At 39.4% G+C, this 25,905-nt stretch overlaps 1 protein-coding gene across 1 annotated transcript in view; it reads right to left on the bottom strand.

The window, feature by feature from the left end:
- The window catches only part of ITGA2 (integrin subunit alpha 2), a 90,607-nt gene that overhangs the window by 61,376 nt on the left and 3,326 nt on the right, over positions 1 to 25,905 (bottom strand). The window contains exons 2-4 of the mRNA XM_027772058.1: positions 24,554 to 24,674; positions 4,510 to 4,619; positions 1,989 to 2,080 (exon numbers count right to left, since the gene is read on the bottom strand). Coding sequence (XP_027627859.1) covers positions 1,989 to 2,080; positions 4,510 to 4,619; positions 24,554 to 24,674 — 323 coding nt within the window. The remainder of the gene's footprint in view (positions 1 to 1,988; positions 2,081 to 4,509; positions 4,620 to 24,553; positions 24,675 to 25,905) is intronic.

The following is a 25,905-nucleotide window of genomic DNA, read 5'->3' on the forward strand; positions in this document are numbered from 1 at the left end:
TGCTTTAAGCCCAGAACTTTAGAAGATTCAAAAAATGTGATGATTGTTAGGCTTTTCCACATAATTCTTAAGAGTATTTTATGATTTTGACCTTTTAAGTATGTAAAGGAAAATTATAATTTTTTTCTTTTTTCTTTTTTCCCTTTTTCTTCATCTCTCTCTGCTTTTCAGCTTGCTACATGGGCTGCTAAATTAATATTTCATGTCTATTGTAATTTTCTTTTACTTTATCTAGAGTTACACATTACACATTTTGAGACATTTTGTATTTCTTAATTCTCAACATGTTTCACTTTCTGATCATTTCAGCCTTAACAACAGATAAACAAATGAAAAAAGGTAAAAGTAACCTTCATATACTTTGACATATCAAAAACTATGAAGTTATATGCACTGATGTAATACATAATATAAGCAGTATCTAATATACTTAGCAGTAACAAAGTCATCTGGATAATAATATCTATTAACTAAAATAGTTCAAAATTGATTAGATTTTTAGAATAATCTAGTTATAAAGCATAGGCTGTTTAGGTAGCATATAAATGATAAAACTAAAGTTAGATTTTTCTAGAAATTTCTAACAGGATTGTACTACTAGAATATATATGAGCTAGTGGTAATTTCAGGTAAGAAATTTCAGGTTTTTGGTTGCCTTTAAACTTTATTTTTGGTGTGATATTTTCCATATATATGGCATGTGGTTTCTTTTATATGTTTATATAGTTAAATCTTTTCAGCAATTCCCTATATTATTTCTTATATTAGTCCTAAATTCAGAATTTTTTTTCCTCCCTCAGAAAACATTCACTTGGGGACTAGCAATTAGCATAATGGCTCTGTCACTGGACTTCCATGTCGTCAACCTCAGTTTGAGTCCCAGACCCGGTGGCTTAAAGTCATGCTGGGCACGTGTACGTGCATGCCCAAGATCCGTGCATGCCCAAGATCCCGAGAGGAGAATGGAGGAGAAGGGACTGCAGCATGACCATCCCTCCTGGGGGGGGAGGTGGTGGTGATTTCTTGCTTTCTGTTTCTCTGTTTCTGTCTTTCTGGTGAGTGCACAGGCCCTCTTGCAAAAACCTCTCAAAAAAATTCATTTCCATCTAATTTTTAATGTCGACTTTAATTTCTTTGCATATTTGCATATGCAAATCATTAAACAATTAATTGTCCCCAGATTAATTAGAAAAAAACCCTATTGACTAATTTGTGATGATTTCACATAGCATTTAAAAAACTGAAAATAAATCCAACATATGATTGGATCGAGAGACTGTGCCATTCTTTAAAACCAGATTAGCCAATGGTTATAGGAAATGATTAAAAACAAAAATACTTTTTAGATTTGAAATCTACTTTCTGAATTAGTTGTATCTGCCTTGAATGCAGGAAGTAGTAATGAGCCCTGGGATTTTGCTGTTAACGAACAAACACCAAGCACACTTTCTGTCTAAGGGCAAAGAACCAGAGTCCCTCTTGTTCTCTATCCTCAAAAAGTTCTGTGGCAATGCTTTTTAGAGGTTGTTTTTTTTTTTTTTTTTTCGCTATAGGGCGCGTGCGCTCGCCAGACAGACAGAGAGAGACATAGAGACAGAAAGCGAGAAATCACCCCCCAGGGGGGATGGTCACGCCGCAATCCCTTCTCCTCCATTCTCCTCTCGGGATCTTGGGCACGCACGCACACGCGCCCAGCGTGAGTTTTAAGCCACCAGGTCCAGAACGCGAACCACGGTCAACTACGTGGGAGTCCGGTGACATAGCCATTATGCCAACTGCTGGTTCCCTGTGGCAATGCTTTTGTTGAATATCTTAAGAAGTCCACATATTGCCAGTTTATTTTACCTGGGCTATCCAAGGAGCATACTTTAACCCAAAGCAAGTTGTAGCATTTAAACCCCAGATTGGATTTGATGGGAGAAATGTCAAGAAGACACTGACTACAGACTTTGTGGACAGGAATGAGGATGTGAAAAATAAACACTCACGAGAAACCCTCCAGTTCCCACGTTCCTTGTGAGCGTCAAGCCAAGGCTCATGTTGGTTTTCATCTCCGTAACATTTGGAATGCTTGTTGAAGCTTTCAAAGGGAAAAAAGCATTTAAAAGAGTGTGATTAAATCTTCACCGTTTACTTAAAGTGGTTATTAAAAACCCAAACAGGCACACCCATGTTTATATGTAGCAATGAATTTAGTGTTGTATGTCCAGGTGTGACTTATATAATGGATGGAGGAAATTGAGATGCCGTTAGTGATTGGCAGCTCATAAATGTGAGGCTGGAAGATACGGGGGGCTCAGGAGAGGGCAAGACTTACCGAGGGCAAGACTTACCGGCACTTAAATGTAAATTGTTTACAAAGTAAGGCCTCAGCAAACACATCTGGAGGATACTTTTTGATTCTCTTTACCAGCCCTGTTCTTTTTAAGGTTACACAAGGTCTATCTAATGCCATTTTTGGATTGGTAAAAAAGAGATCATTAAAACATTGTCCAAGGATGCCTTATAATAGAATCTGCTAGAAGCAATGTGAACTTTAAAAGGAAATCGTAAGTCTGGCCTTGTAAAATAGTAAATGAATTTCTTCAGCTTCCTCTCTTTTTCTGACAGGGATGCGCATCAGCCACCAGTTCCATTCTTGAGCTATTGAACATTGCAATTTTTGTTAATGTGATTACTAGTGTTCTCTAATCTCTGCTAAACTGCCATTGCCACCTTCATTTATCCCTAGTCTTTCTACTACTTCTAAAGGTGAATTCTGTAAAGTTCCACCCTTTCTCCTCACCTTCCCACCTTCACCCACGTCCCACTGTTCTCTATAAATAATCTGTCTACTGCAGAGAAAACCAATCACCCACTCAGGGCAACTCAACTTCTTTTTATTACGTGAAGCCATTCCTAGAAAGTGGCTTGAAACTTATGCTGGGCACATGTGCATGTGTGCCCAAAATCCTGAGGAGAGAATGGAGGAGAAGAGATTGCACCATAGACATCCCCCCAGGGAGCGATTTCTCACTTTCTGTCTGTCTCTGTTTCTCTGTGTCTCTTCAGTAAGCACTCATTCCCTAGAGCAAAAATCTCTCTCTAAAAAAAATTATATATATTATATATTACATATATAGAATGTTCAAATTATTTAGATATCATTAATCTGTGTCACCCACAAACTTCTTAAATAAACTGAATCTCAGTCTTCAGTCTTCACTTTCTGTTGTATTTGACACCACTGAAATTCCCTCTTTCTGTGGGATTTGACACCATTGATATTCCTTCCACTTCATTGAAAATATAAGGGGACTTCAAAAGATTTGTGGTAAAAATAGAATTAAAGTTTGAGTTTATTTTGGTGCAAAAATTTTTTTCTTTTTAATCCATGCAGAGTTTTTTTCAAAACAGATATTTTTTGTGAAATTTTGTTTTGTTTTGTTTTCTCTTTTTACCATAGGACACATGCACTCGCCAGACAGAGAGAGACAGAAAGTGAGATATCAGCCCCAGAGGGAATGGCCACATGATAATCCCTTCTCTTTTCATCTGTCGGGATTTTGGGCATACATGCACATGTGCCCTGTGTGATTTTCAAGCTGCCAGGTCCAAAACTCAAACCAGGGTCAACCATGAGAGAATTCAGTGCCTTAACCACGTTACCTGCTGGCCCCTCCATGAACTTTTTAAAGACCCTTCGCAAATTTATTGAGCCTCTCCTACATCCAGAAATTATGCTAGAAATTAGGTATCCAAAGGTGAATAAGAAATATTCCTTCCCTTTATTCCTATTCTTAATCACTATTTTTGAAACTCTGCTTTCCCTTGATTTCCATAACCCTGTACTTTTGTAATCCATGCCTTGATTCTTCAGGCGAGCACTATGACTCCTTGGTGGTGCTTTAATTTAGCTTTTGAATGTTGCTGCTGATATGATAACCAAACCAAGTAACTTTTTACTTGAAACGCTTGTAGGAAGGTATCATGCATTTAGTTTCCTGGTCTTGCACTTTTATTATTATTTTATTGTATTAGGAGGTATCTTTCATGTGGATCATTAAAGTAGCAAATGATTTCAAATTGTGGATTTTAAAAATTAGAATGCAATCATTTAGACATAATTAGAAATACAGTGTTTCTTGACATGTCCAAACACAGCCCTAATACTGATGTTTCTATACTTAATAGTTAGGGGGTTTTTTTGAGTATAGGAGGGAGAGAAATATGAATAACCTCCAATTTATGTAATGAAGCAGTAAAATCATCCAAAATATTGAGGAACACCTGTCATGGTGTGAAAGTAAATAGTTTAGGAGGCAGCACATGTCCCATGCACATTGTTAAACTAGGCCTAAAATCTGCTGGAAATTTGACACAATTATGCCTCAGATGATTAAAGTAATAAAGGCAAAAAAGATTTTTTAAAGAAAGACAATGATTGATTTTGCAGTTATTTGTAATGGGTATATAAAACAAATGAGATGTTGTTATTTGTAAGAAATCACACTGTTAATTACAACTTACTTTGCAAATTCAGTTTTTCACATGTAGTAGTGGATAGATCCAGAGGACATTTATATACATCTCCCATTCGGTTCTCAGGAAAGCCGCTCCAAGGCGAGCCAACTAGTAACCTAGAAATAAGAATTGTTTTTCATTAGACATAAAAGATTTAGTTTCTTAAAGATAAAACTGATCGCAAAACAGCAGAAAACACATTTAATTTTGCTTTTTATAAGAGTACAGTCCATATTTTTCCAGCTGTAATTTGACCTACTTCCTTTTCTCTTAACTGATCAAAATCCTTGATGAATATCTATAACGCAGCTGTTTTGTCACAATACCCTGGGAATTCTCTCATGTAGTGCTGTCTATTAGAAATAGAATATGACCTGGACCAGCAGTTGGCATAATGGCTATGTCACTGGACTCCCATGTAGTTGACTACAGTTCGAGTCCCGGACCCGGTGGCTTCAACTCACATGGGCACGTGTGCGTGCATGCCCAAGATCTCAAGAGGAGAATGGAGGAGAAGGGATTGTGGCCTGGCCATCCCCCCTGGGGTGATTTCTCACTTTCTGTCTCTCTGTCTCTCTCTGTCTTTCTGACAAGCGCATGTGCCCTATAGCAAAAACCTCTCCAAAAAAAAAAAAAAGAAATATAATGCAACCCCAAAACATAAGTCACAAGTATACTTATAAATTTTCTTGTAGCAAGCTACATTAATAAAATAAAAAGGAAAAAGTAAAATTAATTTTAGCGATATATTTTACTTACCTTAATATATCCCAATTATTATGAAACCAATTTAAAAATCATTCTTTTTTCCCTACCAAGTCTTTGTAATTCAAAGTATATTTAATGCTTCGAGCATATCTTAGTATGGACAAGTAACATTTCAAGTAATTATATCCACACGTGGCTACCTAGTGGCTACCGGAGTGGTCTGCACAGCTCTAAAAAACTGAAACGATGTTAAAAACCAAGCCCAACATCTTACATTTGTTAAGTGCTTTCTATGCTTTATGCACTTTCACATATTAACTCATTTAGGGGACAGATGAATTACCTAAATGACTATGTTTGCTGTCTTTATGAGGCCACACTCAGTAAGAATACAGAACAAGTATATCATGGGCCTCTCCTTTGTATAAGTAGCATACAGGATGAGACTGGTGCTCGCATCCTTCCTTTGGTTAGTTTCGTTTCCCACAGAACTTTTCTAATGAGAGATGATGGTGTGTTTTCTGTAGATGCTCTTAACTGATATTTCTAACCACAGAAGACTGGACGGAAAGAGCTCATGAAGCAGTTTGATCTTCAGAAACCTTAGCAGGTTTGTTACTCAGCACTGCTCTGCTACAAGCGAAGTATATGTGTCTCAATCTTTCTTTTTTCTTGTCAAAATTGGGGAAGATTCAATTATGAAATTGAAATGATTTCATGAGCCTTCTGCCTAAAGATCGTCATTACCAGTGAAACTCCAGGTGCCCATGTTGAGGGTTAGAGTGGATACAAAAAGACAGGCAGGAGGCCGGGGCTGCGTGAGAGGCCTGCGTTTGGTTCCAGGGCCAGCTTGAACAGTCTGGGCCCCACAGGATCTGTCTGTGATCCATCTAGCCAACTAGGAGGCTGGGGCATGGGATCACAATGAGGAGATCCTGTCAAAAACACCTCTTTTTCGGTTTGTTTACCTCTTGTTCATCCTCCTATGAGCTCTCTCTTGAAACCTCACCAAACTGTTTAAATGATATGACATGTAAAATAATAATAATACAAATGAACAGAAGGCGATGGCTTAATTCTCCTGTGGAACAAACATTAAAATGGTCAAAACATGGGAGAATAGACATTGAAGGATAAAGTTTGTAGTCAGTGATCTTAGCAGAGGGAGCAGCCTAAGTGATCACAGAAAGAAAATACAAATTAATTTTGAATGACTGTCAATAGTTCGGTAATAAGCTTCACCCCTTGTGCAACTTACAAAATTATTCTCAAAACTAATTTCTTAGAGAATATTCTAGAATATATTGATTCAATTAACTTTGATTAAGGTTAGAATTGAAAGATTTTATCTTCTTATACAGAGATTATTTAGCATAATTTACCTATTAAAATATTACCCACAATCAGGATAACAATACTACTAGACATAAAAGTTAAGGCTTTTTTTTCCCCCCCAAAAGGTGTGTGTGCTTGCAGAAAAGAGACAGAGAGAGAGGGGAGGTGAGAAAGCATGCCCCATGGGTCATGATCATGCCATAATTCCTTCTCCTTCACCTTCCCTTCTTTTTGGGATTTTCACGCACACAAAACCAGTATGTTTTTAATCTGCTAGGTCCGGGACTGGGCCATGTGGGATCCAGCTGCCTTAATCACCACACCACCACCTAGCCCAGTTAAGGATGTTTTTTTATTTCAATTTCTTTTGTACATTCAATCACATTACTTAGCTTGCAAAGTGAAAATTCCAACGTGTACAATTTTGTACCAGTCCAGTTGACAATACTATAAGGTTATCCCTCAACAGATAATAACCAATTTCTTTGTCCCATAAATGCCTTGCTTCTCTATTTTTCTCTTTAATGTCCTTCCTCAGACTCTACTTTCTCACCCTCCCTCTTCCCACATAGTATCTGGTATTCACAACCATTTAATATGTTTCTATATCCTTTGGTCATTCAGTTTGGGTCATAGAGTGTGGACAACCAGTATATATTAAGTGGAGACATACAATGTCTCTCTTTCATCTCCTGGCTTGCTTCACTCAACAGTAAATCTTCCATATTCCTCCACTTTCTGTCAAAGGCCAGGGACCTATTGTTTTTTATGGCTGAGTAGTATTCCATTGAGTATATGTGTCACACTTTTTCAATCTATTCATTTGTTCGTGGGCATTTGGGTTGGTTCCATGTCTTAGCAATTGTGAATAATGCCCCAATAAACATTGATGTGCAAGCACTTTTTTGACTAAGTAGTCTTCTGTCCTTTGGGTAGATACCAAAGAGTGGGATTGCTGGATCATATGATAGTTCTATTTATAGATCTTTAAAGAATCTCCAAACAGTGGCTGGATCAATTTCCATTCCCACTAACAATGTAAGCGAGTCCCCCTTTCACCACACCCCCGCCAGCACTTATCATTTTCTGTTTTGTTTTGTTTTGTTTTTATCTTAGTCATTCTGACTGGGGTTAAGTGGTATCTCCCTTGTAATTCGGGATGTTGAGCAATTTTTCATGTCTTTTGGCTGTTCACATGCCATCCTTAGAGAGTGGCTTTTTCAACTCATTCTCCCATCTTTTAATAGGGTTATCTTTTTTTTTTTCCCCTTTGCACAGCTGCTTAAGTTCCTTGTGTATTCCGGTTATCAGTTTCTTGTCTGACACATAGTTTACAAAAATATGTTTCCATTCCGAGGGCTGTTTATTCACACTAATTACTGTGTCTTTTGTCATGCAGAAACTTCTTAATCTGATATAATCCCATTTATCTATTTTTGGGATTACTGACCACTCAGGGGGTTTTACTTAAGAAGTCTTTACCTACCCCAACATCTCCCAGAGTTTCCTCAGTGTTTTCCAGGAGCAGTTTTATAGTTTGAGGTCTTAGGTTTAGATCTCTGATCCACTTTGAGTTGATTTTTGTCAATGGTGAGAAGTAGGGGTTCAGATTCATCTTTCTGCAGGTGGATATCCAGTTTTTCCAGCACCATTTGCTAAAGAGGTTTTCCTTTTCCCAATGGAGTGACTGGTACCCTTTGTCAAAAACCAATTGGCTGTATGTTTGGGAGTTTATTTCTGGGGACTCTATTCTGTTCCATTGGTCCACCTGTTTCTGTGCCAATATCATGCTGTTTTGATTACCACAGCTTTATAGTATATTTTTGGGTCAGGGAATGAGATGCTGCCCATTCTACCCTTCTTGTGCAGGATTGCTTTGGCAATATGAGGTCTTTTATGACTCCAGACAAATTATATGATTGTTTTTTCTAGGTCTGTGAAGAATGTCTCTGGTACTTTGATTGGGATTGTATTATATGTGCAAATTAATTTGAGTAGGATTGCCATTTTGATTATACTAATTCTTCCAATCCAGGAACATGGGGTGTCTTTCCACTTTTTAGTGTCATTCTCAATTTCTTTTTTTAGCTTCTTGTAGTTTTCCTTGTGGAGGTCTTTTACTTCTTTGGTTAGATTTATTTCTAGTATCTTATATTTTTGTTAGCCCAGTTAAGGATTTTTAAAAAGAGAAATAAGACTGTTAGAAGTTCTTAAGTCCCAATATTTGCTTTAATGGAGGGCAGACATCAGTGACAGAAGTTAGAGTGCCTATTTGAGCATATCCAATGTTCTTCAAGTTCATGACAATGCAAAGGAACTTAGAAATCTTATGAAGATTGTACATTGAAAATTGCTCTAGTAGCTTGATTTTCTCCATCTGTCCAAGTCTTTAGTCTTCATTTTGCAGTGGGACTACACATTTTTACCTCTGATTTTTGTGTGCTCCAGGACAGCAGTCCCCAACCTTCCCAGCACCAGGGGACAGTCCCCTGATGCTTCCAGATCTGGGTAAGATGCCTTTCCTGGGTACTTCCATTGTCTCTGACTTTTCCTATCCTTTAATTATCTATTTTTAAAATCATATTCCTTTCTGAATACTCACCTGCTGACTAAATCCCTCCCTGGAGACAAAAGGTTTGTGAGAGCTGGGATTTCTGTGCCTGCAGCGCCCACTAACTAGTCGAGCAAATGAATGAAAAAGATCAAACGAATGAATATTTCTTATGTGAAAGACATCTTGGTTGAGGAAAAGTTCAGTAAAAATTCCTTAATTGTCTTCTTAGTGAGGAGCTTGTTTTTTGCTTGTTTGCTCAAGTAGAAGTAAAAAAGGGGGGAGGATGTGTGAAAAAAACTCCCAAGTTGAGGGAAAGCATCATGTTGCCAGCTGTTCCCAATTCAGCCTCTACACGTCCACCATACATCAAACTTGTTTCATGTTTGTCTTTTCCACACAGAAGCTGATGGTAGTCTGTGCAGGGAACACAATCACACCTGGAGTAAGAAGCATAGGAATGTGCCCTGCCCCTTGTCACACTGAGAAATTCCTTTTAATTGCAGAAAGCCTGAAACACACGGATTTATGTGTAAAGCTTTCCAAACAGTATCTGTTTAATCTGCAAAGCAAGTCTGAAATTGTTCTCCCCATGTAACAGAGGGAATCACCATGATGCCGAGAAGCCGGTAACTTGCTCATGCTCACGTGACTAGCGAGAAACTGTTCCCCACACTGAAGGCCAGGTTCCTAATCCCTAGCCATCCTCTTTCCTCTTAGCCGCAGGAATGGTCAGCATAGGTCACAGTTTGGGAAAACAATCTGAACAGGTGAGCTGGGTTCTGGAAGCAGCATAGAGTAAGGGTCAGAACTGAGGCTCAGGCTGCACTTCCTGTGAAGGGGTGTGGCTGTGTGGTGTGTCAGGGACTGTAGGGGAGACACCAGCGGCAGCCATGCTGAGAGCAACAGCTGCGAGAACAGGTATGTTCAGATGATACCAAATGCAGTAGCTGGACAACTTCTGTTAAGCACATTTCCTTCCACTCACCACGTCCAAGGGAGAGACACCGAGGAACAATAGATCAGTGTTCTCCATCTAACATTAACTAGTTTGCTTCTCAGAGCCACTTCCTATATATTCAGCATTCCCTGGACACTGCTTCCTTACCTCCTCCCACCTCGTCTAAGAATTCAGGATTTGATAACCCCGAATTTAGGAGGGGTCATAACACCACCATTACCACTGTGAGAACTGCGGCCCTCCTAAGCTAACCAGACAGGAAGAAGTGAGAAAGGCCAGCATGTGCATGGTTTTATCCACTTAACAAGAAGGAAGAGAAGGTAACTGAAATTCTCTGAAAGAATACATACAAATTCATCTGCAACTGTATGACACTATTTCTTTTTTATTTTAGACTGCTACTAGGAGTGTGTGCTTGCGAGAGAGAGAGAGATGAGAGAGAGAATGCACCTTCCAGAAAAATGGCCATGTTGTAATCCCTGTTTCATTATCCTCTTGAATTTTGGACATGTACATGCATGCACCTGGACCTCAAGTGGCCAGATCTGGGACTTGAACTGCATAGCCATGTGGGATCCAGTCACCTCGACCACCACAACCCAGGCTAGCCCATATGACATTATCTTAAACTCTTAGCACAAGATGATAGGAGACAGTGGAAAAACAGACTGTTTTGGGGACTGTTGAAAAACAAGTGTATTCATCAAATGACTCATTCCTTAAATATTGTGAGCCGCATTTGCAAGGGCCTGCAGGTCATGTTAGTGACTACAGAAAGGGTTTCAGAAACCACTGTCTACCTCCTTTATTGGCAAAACTCCCTGCAGACACTCCTCACTTACACCCTAAGGCTGCAGTGAGATCCTGGTTCCTGACAACTCACCCTCAGAAGGAAGGGGTATGACATCACCAGTGCGTACTGCAAGAAAATTGGGACATTCTAACATTAATCAGACAGGAAGGTGAGTGAGGCTGCTATACAGCAGGAAGAGATACAGCTGGAGAGAATGTGACGAAAGTGAGCACTAGCATACTTTGATGGGTAAACCATGTTGAAGTACTACGAAACCACTCTGAAGAACTGGATTTCATTTCAGCCCAACCAGACAAAAGGACTGCATGAATAGTGTGCTGGTTCTCAAAACAAAACAAAATCCCAAGATATAAACTTCTCTTTTCCTACAGTGAAACTGGGAAGTCTTCCAAGACTACTTTAAATAACACTTACTGTTCAATTATCTTGTGGGAAAACAGTGATTATGTAGACTTCCAAAACACAGCCAATTTGCCCACCTCCAGTGGAATTCAAAATACTTTGTTTAGCTAGTAAACAGTATTTATAGCAGAGTAAGTAAGGTAGTTTTAAACTCACAATTCAGGGATGGTTATAAATATCTCCTTTGGTCTGTGGGTCTCTAAACTCACCAAATGTTGCTTCAATACTAAGAGATATTTCTAGAGATTACTGACGGAGGTATACTTAAAATAGTAGGGCAAAATATTTTGCTTTATTCAATTCAACAAATGTTTAGCATGTTGAGCATTTACGGGGTGGACATGTCACATGACTCCAGAGAACACCATTCCCAAGGAACAGTGTGCCCAGCCTTCGTGCAGTACGTAACCTGTGAAGCTGTACATGGTGATCAGACCTACTATATTCCAGACTTGAGTCAAGGCCCTGGGGATACATGAGTGAAAAAATATTTAAAAAATAAACTCTGGCTTTGCGCAAAAGGCAAAACAAACAAAAAACCTTTATGTTCTTACTCATATGCGAAAACTAAAGAAGTTGACCACAAAGAAGTAGAAAGTAGAATGACGGTTACTAGAAGCTAGGAAGGGAGGGGAGGGAGAAAGGAGAATAAGGGAACAGATATAAAATCACAAATTGATAAAAGAAACACATACTAGTATTCTATGCACAATGTGATATAGATCACAATAATCTATTGCATGTTTAAAAATAGCTAAAGAGAATGTTTTGAATGTTCTCCACACGAAGTAATGATAAATGTCTGAGATGATCGATAAATTATCCTGATTTCATCACCACACAGAGTATTCACGTGCTAAAAAAATCACATTGTACCCATAAATATGCATAACTACCATGAGACTGGTGGAAGAGTAGACCAGGCTATAAAAACAGGAGGTGTAAAATCCCTGTGGCTGAAAACAGAGTACAAGAGAGGAGCTGAGGTGGAACTGGTAATGGGGCCAAATACAGACTGGAATGCAGTCAGAAGGCCTCCAACTTGCCTCTGAGAGAAAGGAGAAAATTACTGGAGGGGGTTTGAATAGAGTAATAATGTGATCTGACATATTTAAGAAGGATTTTGAAAGCTGATTTGTTGAGAATGAGCTTACTGGAGCAAAGGTGAAGGAGAAAAAGCCCTTCAAAGATGTTCCAGTGATCCAAGAGATGAGGGAGAATTCAAACGTGAATGGTAGAGTTGAAGATGGTGAGAGGTGGTCTTCATTTACATATATCGGAAAGGAAGGGCCAGCAGAAATCTCGGGGTGGGGAGCTGGTCTTTAAATTATTAATTAATTAGCTAATAGTCAAGGATGAATGACCTCAGGGGTTTTGGCTGAGACACTGAAAGGAATAAGTCACTATCAGATAATGTCCTAAGGGCAAGATTTTGAAAAAGGGACTGCTCAGGAGTTCAATGTAAGATATTTTAAGTTTGAGAGTCTATCAGACATCCAGAGGGATATTTTACTTGGGATTGGAAGCCTGCTTTTATAATACCTACATTAATCAGAAATTTCAAGACATAAATTACTGTCCCTTCTATTGTTTAGTTTCAGGTCATTTTCAACATACGGTATCTGGTGAGTTCTAAATGACCACCTGCTTCCTGCTAGTAAACAAAAGAAAAGCTTACGGTAGAAAGAATTAATCCATGAAGACGTTGTGTCTCTTAGAAAGACAGGTAAAGAGTTAATTATGTGTGTCTTGGTTGGGAAATATTGCTATTATAAATGTAATAGCTAATCTCTTTAGCATATGTTGAAAGGCAATTTTAGTATTTAAACCTCATTATGCTGCCTCAGACTTCTTAGGCTGCCAAATCCTTTTCTCAAGGGTAGGAGGGCTAAACCCTGCAGGTCTTTCAGTTTCAGGCTGAAGAGTCTTAAAACACCTTAAGCCTATTGTTTTGCATCATAAACACCTTAGAAGTTATGTTACACTGGAAATAAATGAATCAATAAAACCTGATTTTGTTACTTCAACTCATCCTAAATGCAGTTTTCAGTTTTCTTGAAGTTAAAATCAAAAATTGTAATAGTTACATTAAAGCGTTGTGATAATACAAATTTCTATTCTTGGGCCTATCCTGGGAAGATGGGGATGACGGGGATGATTTATGCACCACATTGCATAAAATCAAAGCCCATGAGCTCGTATGTTTCTACCAGGTGCTTTGGCAAATGGTTGTTTTATCATTGATAAATGATAAAAGTTGGAACCAACAATATCTGTAAACTGCTATATAATTTACAAAACACTGTGTGTGCATTATCTCCTTTGATCCTTATAATCATTCTGTAAGGTCAAGCATTAAAACTGTAATATTTCAGGACCAGCAGATTGTTACATCACTAGACTCCCACATAGTCGACTACGGTTGAAGACCCAGACCCGGTGGGCTAAAATTCACACCAGGTGCACATGTGTGAGTGCCCAAAATCCCTAGAGGAGAAGGGACTGCAGTATGGCCATTCCCTGTCGGGGGGTGATTTCTCATTTTCTGGCTCTCTAGCAAGTGCACATGCCCTACAACAAAAATCTCTCAAAAACAAGCATACAAACAAAAACTATAATACTTCTGTTTTTGTATAAAGAAACTGACTATGGGGACCAGCAGTTAGCGTAATGGCTATGTCGCTGGACTCTCACATAGTCGACCATGGTTTGAGTCCTGGACTCAATGGCTTAGAAACACGCCGGGTGTGTGTGCGTGCGTGCCCAAGATCCTGAGAGGAGAATGGAGGAGAAGAGATTGCAGCGTGGCCATCCCCCCTAGGGAGTGATTTCTCGCTTTCTGTCTCTCTGTCTCTCTCTGTCTGTCTGGCAAGCGCATGCACCCTATAGCAAAAAAAAAAAAAAAAAAAGAAAGAAAGAAACTGACTATGGCCAGGTGGTGGTGTGGTGTGGAGGTTAAGGCATCTGGATCCCACATGGCAAACTGTGTGGTTTGAGTCCCAGGTCCAGTGGTTTGAAAAACATGCTGGGCACATGTGTGTGCATCCCCAAAATCCTGAGAGGAGAATGAAGGAGAGGGGAATGTGGTGGTCATCCCCCTGCTAAGTACCTTTGTACTATTCTGCTGGCTCTTTTTTTCTTGTTTCTGTTTCTCTCAGTTGGGCATTGGGCACACAAACAAACAACAAAAACTGACTCTAAGTTTCTAAGGATATCAAACCCTGGATCTGCACCTGTGCCCTTCCGTTCCATGTGAAGTTTATTTAGAATTCTTTTAGAGAAGAGGTACTCTGTTTTCCTATCATATGGGCCATAAACCTGTTAAGACTCCTCCTATGTTACTTAGCAGTTCCCAGATCCTTCTTCACATGGCATTAGATGGATAGAAATGTTTCAGGCAACCAGAACCTAGGAAGGTGTATGTGTAAGTCCCATTCACCTTTGGAAATGAACTTTATTCCAGGAACAGATATACAGACATTATCATAGAGGAAGTCTTTAAGTTATGACTAGCTGCTGAGGCATGGAGAATTTTCACAGATCACTGAAGCACTTCAGACATTCTGAATCAGCAGATCTATTCCATGTGCAAGTCACAAACAAGGGGTGTGTGTGAGCATTCATGTGTTTATAGGTACACGAACAAATTTGGGCGAGGGTTAGGGAAGGGAGAAGCGAGTCAGAACAATGGACACTTAAAATGCCTTTTCTACTACACATTTTTATTTATGGTAAATAGCACATATCATTTTTAAAAATTAGCCATAAGGGACCAGCAGATGACATAATGGTTATGTTGCTGGACTCCCACGTGGTCAGTGGCAGTTTGAGGCCCAGACCCAGTGGCTTCAAACTCATGCCAGGTGCATGTGCTTGAACGTGTGCTCAAAATCCCAAGAGGAGAATGGATTGTGGTATGGCCATCCTTCCAGGGGGTGATTTCTCACTTTCTGCCTATCTCTCTCTGTCTCTCTGGTGAGCACACGCACCCTATAGCAAAATCTCTTTAGAAAAAAAACTAGCCATAAATATGATTTCAACTACTGGAAAACATTATATGGCAACTGTGAATGAACTGACATGAGACCTAAAAGGCACTTGGCTCCCTATTCACCTGCATCTACTATAGCTATGGGAAAAGCCCTTGTTGATAGGAGACATGCCACTTTGCACACCTATATGCATAGTGTTGAGTGATGGCTTAATTACATGGCAATAGCATAATTCTTCTTCATAAAGATATTAATACTTTTTTCAAAATTTAAAGTACACAAATGTATTACAATCGGATTTTGAAAGTCCAATTTTGGATTCTATAACGACAAAGTCATAAGTTAATAAAAAAGTTAAAATGAAAGAAAAATAATATATATGTCATGGATTTAAAATAAAAGCACACCTTGTGAATAAATGAAGTAAGCATATTAAATAGCACTATCAGGACAACTTATTGGCAAGAGAACTTTATCTTTAGAAAGAGAAAGAAAGGATCATATTAACTAATAGTTAAAGGCCATAATGACAGACCAAGACTTGGCTCTTTTTGGAAAGGGTGTTGGAAAGGCACTTTTGGCAAAGAAGAAATGGACTGAAGCTAGTCCAATGTATGTGAATGCTAATCCGTGACAGATGAGAAATGGCTGACAAAAAGGAGTGGGGAGAGGTAGGAACATATACTAAAAATATGACTTTCTTCCTATATCTTTTGACAAAGTACTTAGTTAATACAAGTAGGTTACACATACACACAGGTTAGTTTTTGAACTGTTTCATATTTATTCACACAGGTAGAGATGGCACTCTCCAAGCTCCGGAGAGGTTGGATGACATTCTCAGAGTCACACAGCTAGTGGCAGGGAAACCAAGGGTAAATTCCTTGTGCTCTGATGTCTGACTTGTATGAAAAACTGAGGTAAAGATGGATGCTCATGCTTACCATGATTCTTCCTAGGCAACGTCGGACAGGAAAGCTAATAGGAGAACAATGGGATGAGGAACCAGCAGATAGTGTAATGGTTACATTGCTGGACTCCCACATAGTCGACCGTGGTGTGAATCCTAAACTTAGAGTCTTAAGACTCACGCTGAGCATGAGTATGTGCGTGCCCAAGATGCCAAGAGAAGAATGGAGGAGAAGGGATTGTGGTGTGGCCATCCCCCCTGGGTGTGTGTGTGTGTGTGATTTCTTGCTTTCTGCCTCTGTCTCTCCTGCAAGCACACATTCCCTAAAGCAAAAATCTCTCTCTCTAAAAAGGAAAAAGGGATGAGAAATTCTGAGATAGAACTTTTAATTTAAAATTCCAAAAGTTAATCTTCATAAAAGTTAAAATTTATGTATTATTTATAAATGACAATTACTTTCTGCCACTCTCCTCCTTGGATATGTGCCAAAATATTATTTTTGGAATGTTTGATCTCTATTTTCCTTAATTTACCCTGTCTATATTACTTTATTGGTTCTATCTCTTAGGCAAACTATTTCATCTTAGTCCTCTCATTTGTAAAAGGAACAATAATTTTACAGAGTTCCTAGAATCATTTTGAGTACTATGTGTTTGGCAAAGAAAGAGTCCCACAATAAATTCCAGGTATTATAATCATCAAAGCACCACCTGACATAATCTCTGATGTCTTTTATAGGATTGAATATTTATTTTTCATTCTTTTACATAAAATTATCTTGGAAGGCAGTCTGTTATGCTTATAAAACACGTAAGTTTTTATTAAAAGTTTTAATTAGAAAGTTAAAACTATGATATAAGTTCAAATATAGTTGGGTTTCTTTTTTGGCTCTGACATACACATTTTCATTTTATTGCTCTCCTTTTAAGGAACAAGAATGCACTAGTCCTTATAGAACAAGAGAATACATTTCTACAACTGGAAATACCCCTAATTCTCAGTCAGTCCTCGTCACACAAGTGATTGCAGTTTTCTATAGTTTTTGAGTCATATAATGAGCTCAGATAGTCTGACCTGAAGGCCTGTCCCAAGAACAAACAAATGGTCCATTTCACCACCAGCTCCAGGAAATGATTTTAAACATATCTAAATCCTTTGTAGATTGTTTGTGATAAGATTGCATCATCCACATTTGAACATCCTGTGTGTAAAATAGGGACTCCGAGTGAGATGGCTCTCTACCTACGCCAAAGGGAGGACAGACCACAACTGTCCTTACAGCCAGGGAGTTGCTCTAGTGTTCTGCCTGGGATGTCATCTTGCTTTTAAAATTATCCAGTTCATTCGAGACTGAATAATTATCAAAGCCTAATCACTAATTCTAGAGTAGAAGTCCACAGTGTAAAAAAAGTAAAAATAAGGCTAGCAAAAGAGTCAATTATTTTGTTAAAATCTGGTGGATCCTGGCTCAGCCTGGTGACGCCGTTGGTAGCAAACTGAACCTCAGTGCTGGAAGCCACAAGACTGACCAAGGGTTTGAATTTTGATTTGGCCTAAAAACATTTCAGGCATGTGCACATGCCCAGGATCCTGAGGAGATGAGCTAGAGGGCAGGGGAAAAGGAATTGTGGTGTTATGAGACCAGGTCAAGGGTGGTTCTCTCATTCTCCTGCATACACACCTGGTCTCTATCATGACTAACATAAAATAAACCTGGTAGATCATAATGTCAAATATGCCTATAAATTCTTAGAAACACAGGACCCATGAAACAGCTAAAATCTTATTTTAAAAATACTGGAGAGTGATTTAAGAAAACCCAGACTATAACCTTAAGAGGGTTGTCAAAGGGAAAGAAAGCTGAATAATGGAGTCAGGGCTCAGACAGACAGAATGGTAAAGTAAGTCAAAGGAAAAGAAAGAAAAAGTCACCAAAATGGCAGCTTCAAAACCTCAGTAAGAGAGTAAACAATAGAATGTGTGTGCAGGCATGTATGACTTATATGTATCAATACCAGGGGAAAAGACTCAGTTTATTAAAGGAATTCATAGTACTACTGCTTTGTGGCCAGTTAACTTGATTAGTATTAGAAGGAAAGTTAATGTTTAAACAGTCCTTCCTACATCTGTTACTTCCATAATGTCTGTGCAACTGTCATAAATTAGGAGTGGAGAAGGGGCACAGTGCCAATTGTCAAAACAAATAAGCCATTCTGGATTCCAAGTTTCATTTGCTTTTCCTTGAGCCTGAGCTGCTTGTTCTGGTGTGGCTCACTCCAGCTCTGAAATGGGGTGACCCATCACCTGGCCCCTGGCCATAGCCTGTGTTTTGTGACAAGGCACCTCGGTAGGCCCAGGCTAAGGACAGATGTGATGAGGAAACCTTGTCCCACCATTGTCCCAGGCCTTAGAAAGAGAAAATCATCCCTCAATATCAAGTTAGCATGGCAAATGGCACTGTGTAAACACAGTGCAAACTTCACAGAATTGGCTCTTAGGTGTGTGTCCTGTATTACACACAGCTGCCTACTCTGCACATAAATCGACCTCACTGATTCTACTCCGTCCTCCTTAAATAATTATTTAAGGGGCCAGCAGATGGCATAGTGACTATATCACTGGACTCTCACATGACCATCGGTGGTTCGAGTTCCAGACCCAGTGGCTTGAAACTCATGCTAGGGGTGTGTATGTGTGTGTCCAAGATCCCACGAGGACAATAAAGGATTGCAGCATGGCCATCCCCCTTGGGGGTGATTTCTCACTTTCCCTCTGTCTCAGTCTCTCTCTCCTGCAAACACACATGCCCTAAGGCAAAAATCTCTAAAAAACGATTAATTCTTAAAAACAAAATTAAAGGAAAAAAAATCAACATCTACATTCTGCCTTTCTGCACGTCATGCAGTGTCCAGCCCTTAGTGGATTAAATCATTCCTCCAGCTTGGCTTTTTCTGCTTCATAAGATTGGATCAGTGAAAGGAGTCAGACTGGCAGCCCAGCCAGATTCTGTCCTCGTTCTCTCCTACTTCCCACCTCTAGATAGTTCAGCTGCTCAGGTCTAAGAGGCACCTTCTATTTCTGTTGTGTGGTGGGGCATGTTCACACCACTTCAAGGTTAGGCAGAACTAGAGAGAAGTAAGGCCTTGAGACTAAGCTTGATGCTGCCTTACTAGAAAGCTCTACATTGGAGTTTAAAGCACTAGCTTGACCTGCAAGAGAGTGGCACCTCGTTTCCCAAGAGCTGTTGTCATGTATTTGTACATCTTTCAAGACTTAGTCAGAAGACTAAGGTAAGATTTAGAAATGTTTGATGTTTTTTAGTTTTGACATCACCCTATCACCACCAGAATTTCTCCATAAACTGTGGATAAACTTTTTTTAAGAGAGATTTTTGTTATAGGGTGTGTGTGCTTGCCAGAGAGACAGAAAACAAGAAATCACCCCTGAGGGATTGGCCATGCCACACTCCCTTCTCCTCCATTTTCCTCTTGGGATCTTGGGCACATGTGCCCTGGTGTGAGTTTTAAGCTGCCAGGTCTAGGACTCGAACCTCAGTCAACTACATGGGAGTCCAGCAGCATAACCATTATGCCATCTGCTGGTCCCAATAAGCCTATCTTTAAACAATGTCTTGAGTGCTTAGAGGGAATCCTGGAGTAGAAAGGAGAATGGCTGCTTTCCACTTTCCTAGTATTGTGCCTGATAGGTTCCTCTCAACTCTTTGTCCTTGTTGGTCTTATCAGCCTGCAGCATGACCAGTGGTTGAGTTCCTTTATGATCATTGATAGGCTTATCATGCCCAATAACATCTATTACTAATGATGGCTCTTTCTCTCATAGTTAACCTGCCCCAGGAAAACAGTTACTTCAAAAGAACCTGAGGACCAGCAGATGGTGAAATGGCAACATCACTGGACTCCCATGTAGTCAACCATGGTTCAAATCCTAGACCCGGCAGTTTAACACATCCCTGGCAAGTGTGTGTATGTGTGTGTGCCCAAAATCTCAAGAGAAGAATGGAGAAGAGACTGCAGCATGGCCATCCCCTGGAGGGTGATTTCTCACCTTTTATCTCTCTGTAACTGTCTCTCTGGTGAGAGCACATGCCTTATAGCAAAGCTCTCTAAGAAAAAAAAAATGTTGAAAAGAAGAACCTCAAACTCAATGCCAGGTTGTTTGCAGTTAGGGCATACTTATGAAGTATACGATGGGATTTCATCTGAAGGAGTCATTCAGCTCATAATTTTTTTTTTTATTTTTACTTTCTAGACTTTTTTTTTTTTTTTTTTTTTTTATGTTTACTTCCTAGACTTTTTTTTTTTTTTTTTGGCTATAGGGCACATGTGCTTGCTGAAGAGACAGAGAGAGAAAATGACAAATCAACCCCCAGGGCAAATGGCTGTATTGCAATTCCTTCTCCTCCAATCTCCTCACACACAAACTTACCTGGTATGATTTTCAAGCTGCCAAGTCTGGGACTCAAATGGCAGTGAACCATGTGGGAGTCCAGCACCTTAACCACTATGCCTCCTACTGGATGCCAACTCAAAATTCTTAAGTCAGTCTACTATTATTCACCTTGTAGAGTAAATGGGGTGAATCATTGGAACTAAAACTTGTTCAATCATTTAACAAATAATTATTGATCCCTTACTTGGTACCAGATACTATTCTGGTGAAGACACACCAGAGAACAAAACAATATTCATATCCCAGGGATAGTGGCAGAAAGAAGATAATGGACATATCAACAAAGGTAATTTCTGAGAATAGTAACTGCTAGACAGAAAATAAGTCTGCACACAAAGCTAGAGTGGCCAGAAACTGTGGCAAAGTACTACACAAAAAGACTTGCTCTGAAAGATCTATGAGGAGGGGACATTTGAGCTGAGGCTGAAAGATGAGAACTAACCAGGTAAGTAAAGATCAAGGTGAAGAATTTCCTAGGGTGAAAAAAGGATGTGCAAAAGCTTCAAAGCAGGAATAAGCTGGGTGTGTTCAAGGAACAGACAAAAGACATAAACCCTGGAGCATAGAAAACAAGGGAGTCAGGGTCTGACACTGGACCATGGGTGGGGGGACACGTTTAGAGAGAGAACCTGAGGTGTGGGGACATGCTCTGAGCAAGCACCACCTGTCCTTCTGGGGTTTGGCAGAACTTTGTAACTTGTCATTTCTTTGACCTTCGCTGCAGACAGAGCAAGGGTGGAAATTGCTAGGGGCGTGCCAAGAGACACATCTGATGAACTTCAAGAAACATGTTGACCCCAATTAGCAAAGTCCAATCCCTACTCTGCATCTGAAAGGTTCTTTAGCCTTCTCTGCATGTGGTGGTGCACTCCTTATGGAGAAGTTCTTTAGCTTCTTCCCCACACCTACAGCTAGACTTCTCTGCATTAGAAAAGAAGATAATGGGACTTTCTCTTGATGGTATTATCACCAAGGGATGCACCTGGTCCAGTAGGACTAAGCCCTTATAGACTTGTCTTACTGTTTGCAACCTGGCAAGGAATCTATGAAGTGTCATGAAACATACATGTGTAATGTCTCCTTGTACTATAAATAAAGAGGCCCAGTTTGTCTGGGGGGCTCAGACGCAGCACAAGTCGCTTGGGCTACCTAGGCTCAGGTTGCCTATGTCCATTTCTACTCTCTCTCTTTGTCTCATTCTTTCCAATTCCTAGGTCCTCTCGAGATGGAGGGCTTTCTCTTTTTTGTCCTCTTTCTCTTCCTCACCAGCAGCCCTCTGATCATGATTCAGCTAGACCCAAGCTCCGGGGTGGACGCCGCACATGGGTAGTCTTTTTTATTTATTTTTTGTAATGTTTTGCCATAGCATGTGTGTGCTCACCAGAGAGACAGAGAAAGTATCCCAGGGGTGATAGCCACACTGCAATCCCTTCTTTTCCATTTTCTGCTCTTTCTCTCAAGATTTTGGGCATGTACGCATGCATTTCTGGTTTGTTTCTCAAGCCACCAGGTCTGGAACTCAAACCACATAGCTGGCCATGTGGGATTCAGTTGTCTTAACCACCATGCCACCAGCTGGACCCTGCCCAAAGCATAATTTGATCGTTGACAAAGATGCAACTCTCCCATATCTAAAACGATTACAGTAATTGTTAATTTTTGAGCTTCCAGGACCAGCAATTGGCATAAAGGCTATGTCACTGGACTCCCAAGCAGTCGACCGCAGTTCGAGTCCCAGGCCCGGTGGCTTAAACTCACGCCAGGCACATGTGTGTGCATGCCCGAGATCCCGAGAGGAGAATGGAGGAGAAGGGATTGTGGTTTGGACATCTCCCTAGGGAGTGATTTCTCGCTTTCTATCTCTCTGTCTCTCTCTGTCTTTCTGGTGAGTGCACGTGCCCTATAGCAAAAACCTCTAAAAAAAAAAATTTTTTTTTTGAGCTTCCAACTAACCTGTTGTTATCCTTTCAGATGACTGACAAACCATTCCCGCACACATGGATTACCAAGTAACCTCTCATGAGCTAATGCTCTTCTCCTGCCTATTCGTCTCTATTACTTAAAACCTACGTTACAATCTACTTCCCTCAAAGTGCATTCTTAGACACACTACCCTCTCTCATAATTTCATTTTGTTTCCTCATCATTAAGACAGGCATACCCCAATATGAATAATTTGGATTTTAAATGTTTCTTAGTATTTACAGTTGTTTAAAGCATCAAACATAAGTCACAAAAAAGTAATAAGTTATGACCTTTTTAATAAGCCATCGAGGGCCCATTTCATCATTGGAAAGAGCTCTAGAGGGGGGAGACCCAGGATCTGAAGCTCCAAGATGGTGAGTGGGGTTAGTCTGGATCTTTCTGCTGGGTCAGGGAGACAAGGCCCCAAGCAGGCATCCCCAATGACAGAGGAGGCACTACAGCTCTTTCTAACTACAACTTGCAGAATCCTTGATTTCCCTGTGTTTATTCACATTATGACAATGGGAGATTTAAAACAGCAATGGGCATATTTATTACATTACCCTGGAGGGGTTGTTTTTCACCTGGGTATAAATTAAACCATCACACAGTATTAAAAGACAGAGGATGGCCCAACAGGTGGTGTGGAAATTAAGTGTCTGGATCGCACATGGCTGATTCCCTGGTTTCAGTCCCAGGTCCAGTGGCTTAAAATTACACTGGGCACTTGTGCATGTGTGCCCAAAATCCTGAGAGGAGAGTGAGGGGAAGGGATTGTAGCATGACCATTTCCCCCAGGGTAGGTAGTTTCTCACTCTTTCTCTCTCTCCAGCAAGCACAAACACCCTACAGCAAAAAAGTAAAATAAGACAAAAATGACTGAGGGCACTTTTGAGCAAAAATAAAAGAAGCTGAACACACTAGAGACTGTTACCTTTTTCAATTTTGTGTTGATGTTTTTGAGGATTTTTACCTCATGGAGTGAGGAAGGGTAACTTAAAATGAAGCAAGTAGGCAAAGCCTTACTGAAGGAGAAAATTTAGAGGATAATTCTACCATGAAATGAAAGAAAACAAAATAAATTAACATCTATGTAGGGAATAAAAAAGTTTAAGATATTACAAAAGTGCATGTATTTTCTTTCCTTTCACATAAATCATTTGTGAAAAGTGCTAATTTATTATGGGAGTGATATTAATTAGAATTTTTGGAGACCCTTTTGTACCTAAATAAAAATGACAAGCTTCTATGCCCGTTTAAAAAAAATTAACTCAAGAGATGGTATTAGCTAGGTGATGATTTACAAAGCTTTATGGATATCAATTTATATCAGTTCATTGGATAAGAAGTGAAGACGAATTATCCATTCATTAATCCCTCTACTCACCTTGATATTTACCTAAGTACCTATTTATCATCTGTCTGTTTAAACCACCTATCTCTGTATTAACTGGTTAAAACTGGTATTATGAATTTGCTACAGAATATTTGAGAAATTTTTCTATTCAGGCTTTTAAAAAGTAACAATGCACTTGGGCCAACCCCGCAGCACAGTGGTTAAAGTGCTGTGTATATTGAGGGTTGGATCTCACCTGGTTGACTGCTAGTTAGAGTCTTGGAAAACACACCAGGCACACATGCATGCAAAGCCCAAAATTCTAACAGAGCGGAGGAATGGAGGAGAAGGGATTGCAATGTGACCATGCTCCATTTGTGGGTGTTCTCTCTCTCTCTCTCTCTGGCAAGTCCATGCTCCCTCTGGCAATTAAAAAAAAAGCACTATTATACTATTCCATTAATGATCTATCTGCAGCCATCAACCCTCAAAGAAAGATAGTTTATTTAAAAATATTTCATGCATCAATTTGAACAAGCAACTGAACTCAAGTATAAAATTTACTTATCATTTCTATGGAATTAATAAAGAAGAGAATATTCTTACCAATTGCCTTTTGGATTTATAAATTGCTGCACTGCATAACCAAACTGTTCACTTGAAGGACCGGAAAATATTTTTGCTTCTGGGAGACCAACATTATACGCCAAACAACAATTCAACATGCCTAGCAAGAAAAATACAAACATAGTACAAGTTTACAACTTGTGAATAGAAGTGCATAACAGGATTCTCAAAGGCCACTTCAAAAAAATTCTCATTTGATCTAATAATTATTCTCCGTATCATGCTTTACTAAGAAATAATAGCTACTGCTTTTTAAGTACTTACTTAGGACCTTAGCACCAGGCTAAATACTTCATATGTATAACTGCATCCTTTTATTCATCCTCCTAGCACACTTAGGAGATGATTACTAGTATGATTTTTGTTTTACAGAGACTTTGGAAGTTCTAGAAGGGACATGCATCTCACAGCTCGAGAGTGATAAAAGTGAGGGCAGAATCTGAACATAAGACTGGCTGCTTCCAAGGCCTACATTTCTATATTACTATACTACTCTTCAGATCCTTAAATAATTTGAGTTCTATTTGTGCTTCCTAACACAATTAGGCTCTAAGCTATCCCACTGCAGAGTCTGAAGAGCACGTTCTGTGTCTCCTGAATCCTCTTAAATGCTTTGACATGAACTCTATGAAACATCTGTTGAAAAAGCACTGACTGCTGACCGCATCAAAGAAGTAAAAAAAATCGCAACTCCTTGAAAACTGTATCATTTTCTCTCATAAGGGATCATTTTTGCAGATGAAAACGTAGGAAAAGTTGTCACATCTTTTTTTCCAGTGAACCTATCAAAAGTGGTTTTGCTTTTTGATGCTACTTTCTGAATATAAAGAAATTATAATCATTTTTTAAAAGAAGACAAGAGAAAAAGGCTTTTAAAAAAAAAAATTCTTGTTTCCAATAGAAAGGGAATTAGAGGCCAAAGTAAAGTTGGTTACATTTTTCTACTGACACGAATAGATGAATGCTGGTAGTCCTTGATTCTGTTGACAGAAGGCTGTGTGGATATTAATGCTCCCAGAGGAGAAGGGAGGACATTAATGCTCTCTATGGAGATGGGAACGTGCTTCATATTGCTTAAGATCAGTAGCTATTTTTGCAGACACTGAAGACAGAATACACTCAAAAATCGATATCAAAGTTCCATTAACATGTGTTTGCACAAGGAGGATGCAACTTTCTGGATAGTATTGACATTGCAGAGCAAACTTTCATAAGTTTTATTGTTTCAGGCACTGAAAGGATGGAAAAAATTTGGCTTGCTATTCCATTGTATCTCTAAATTTGACAGCAGATTCTATAGGATACTTCCAACAGATAATGAAGTAAATGAT

Source organism: Tupaia chinensis, unplaced genomic scaffold, assembly GCF_000334495.1.
Source record: "Tupaia chinensis unplaced genomic scaffold, TupChi_1.0 Scaffold000251_1, whole genome shotgun sequence".
NCBI lineage: Eukaryota > Metazoa > Chordata > Mammalia > Scandentia > Tupaiidae > Tupaia > Tupaia belangeri.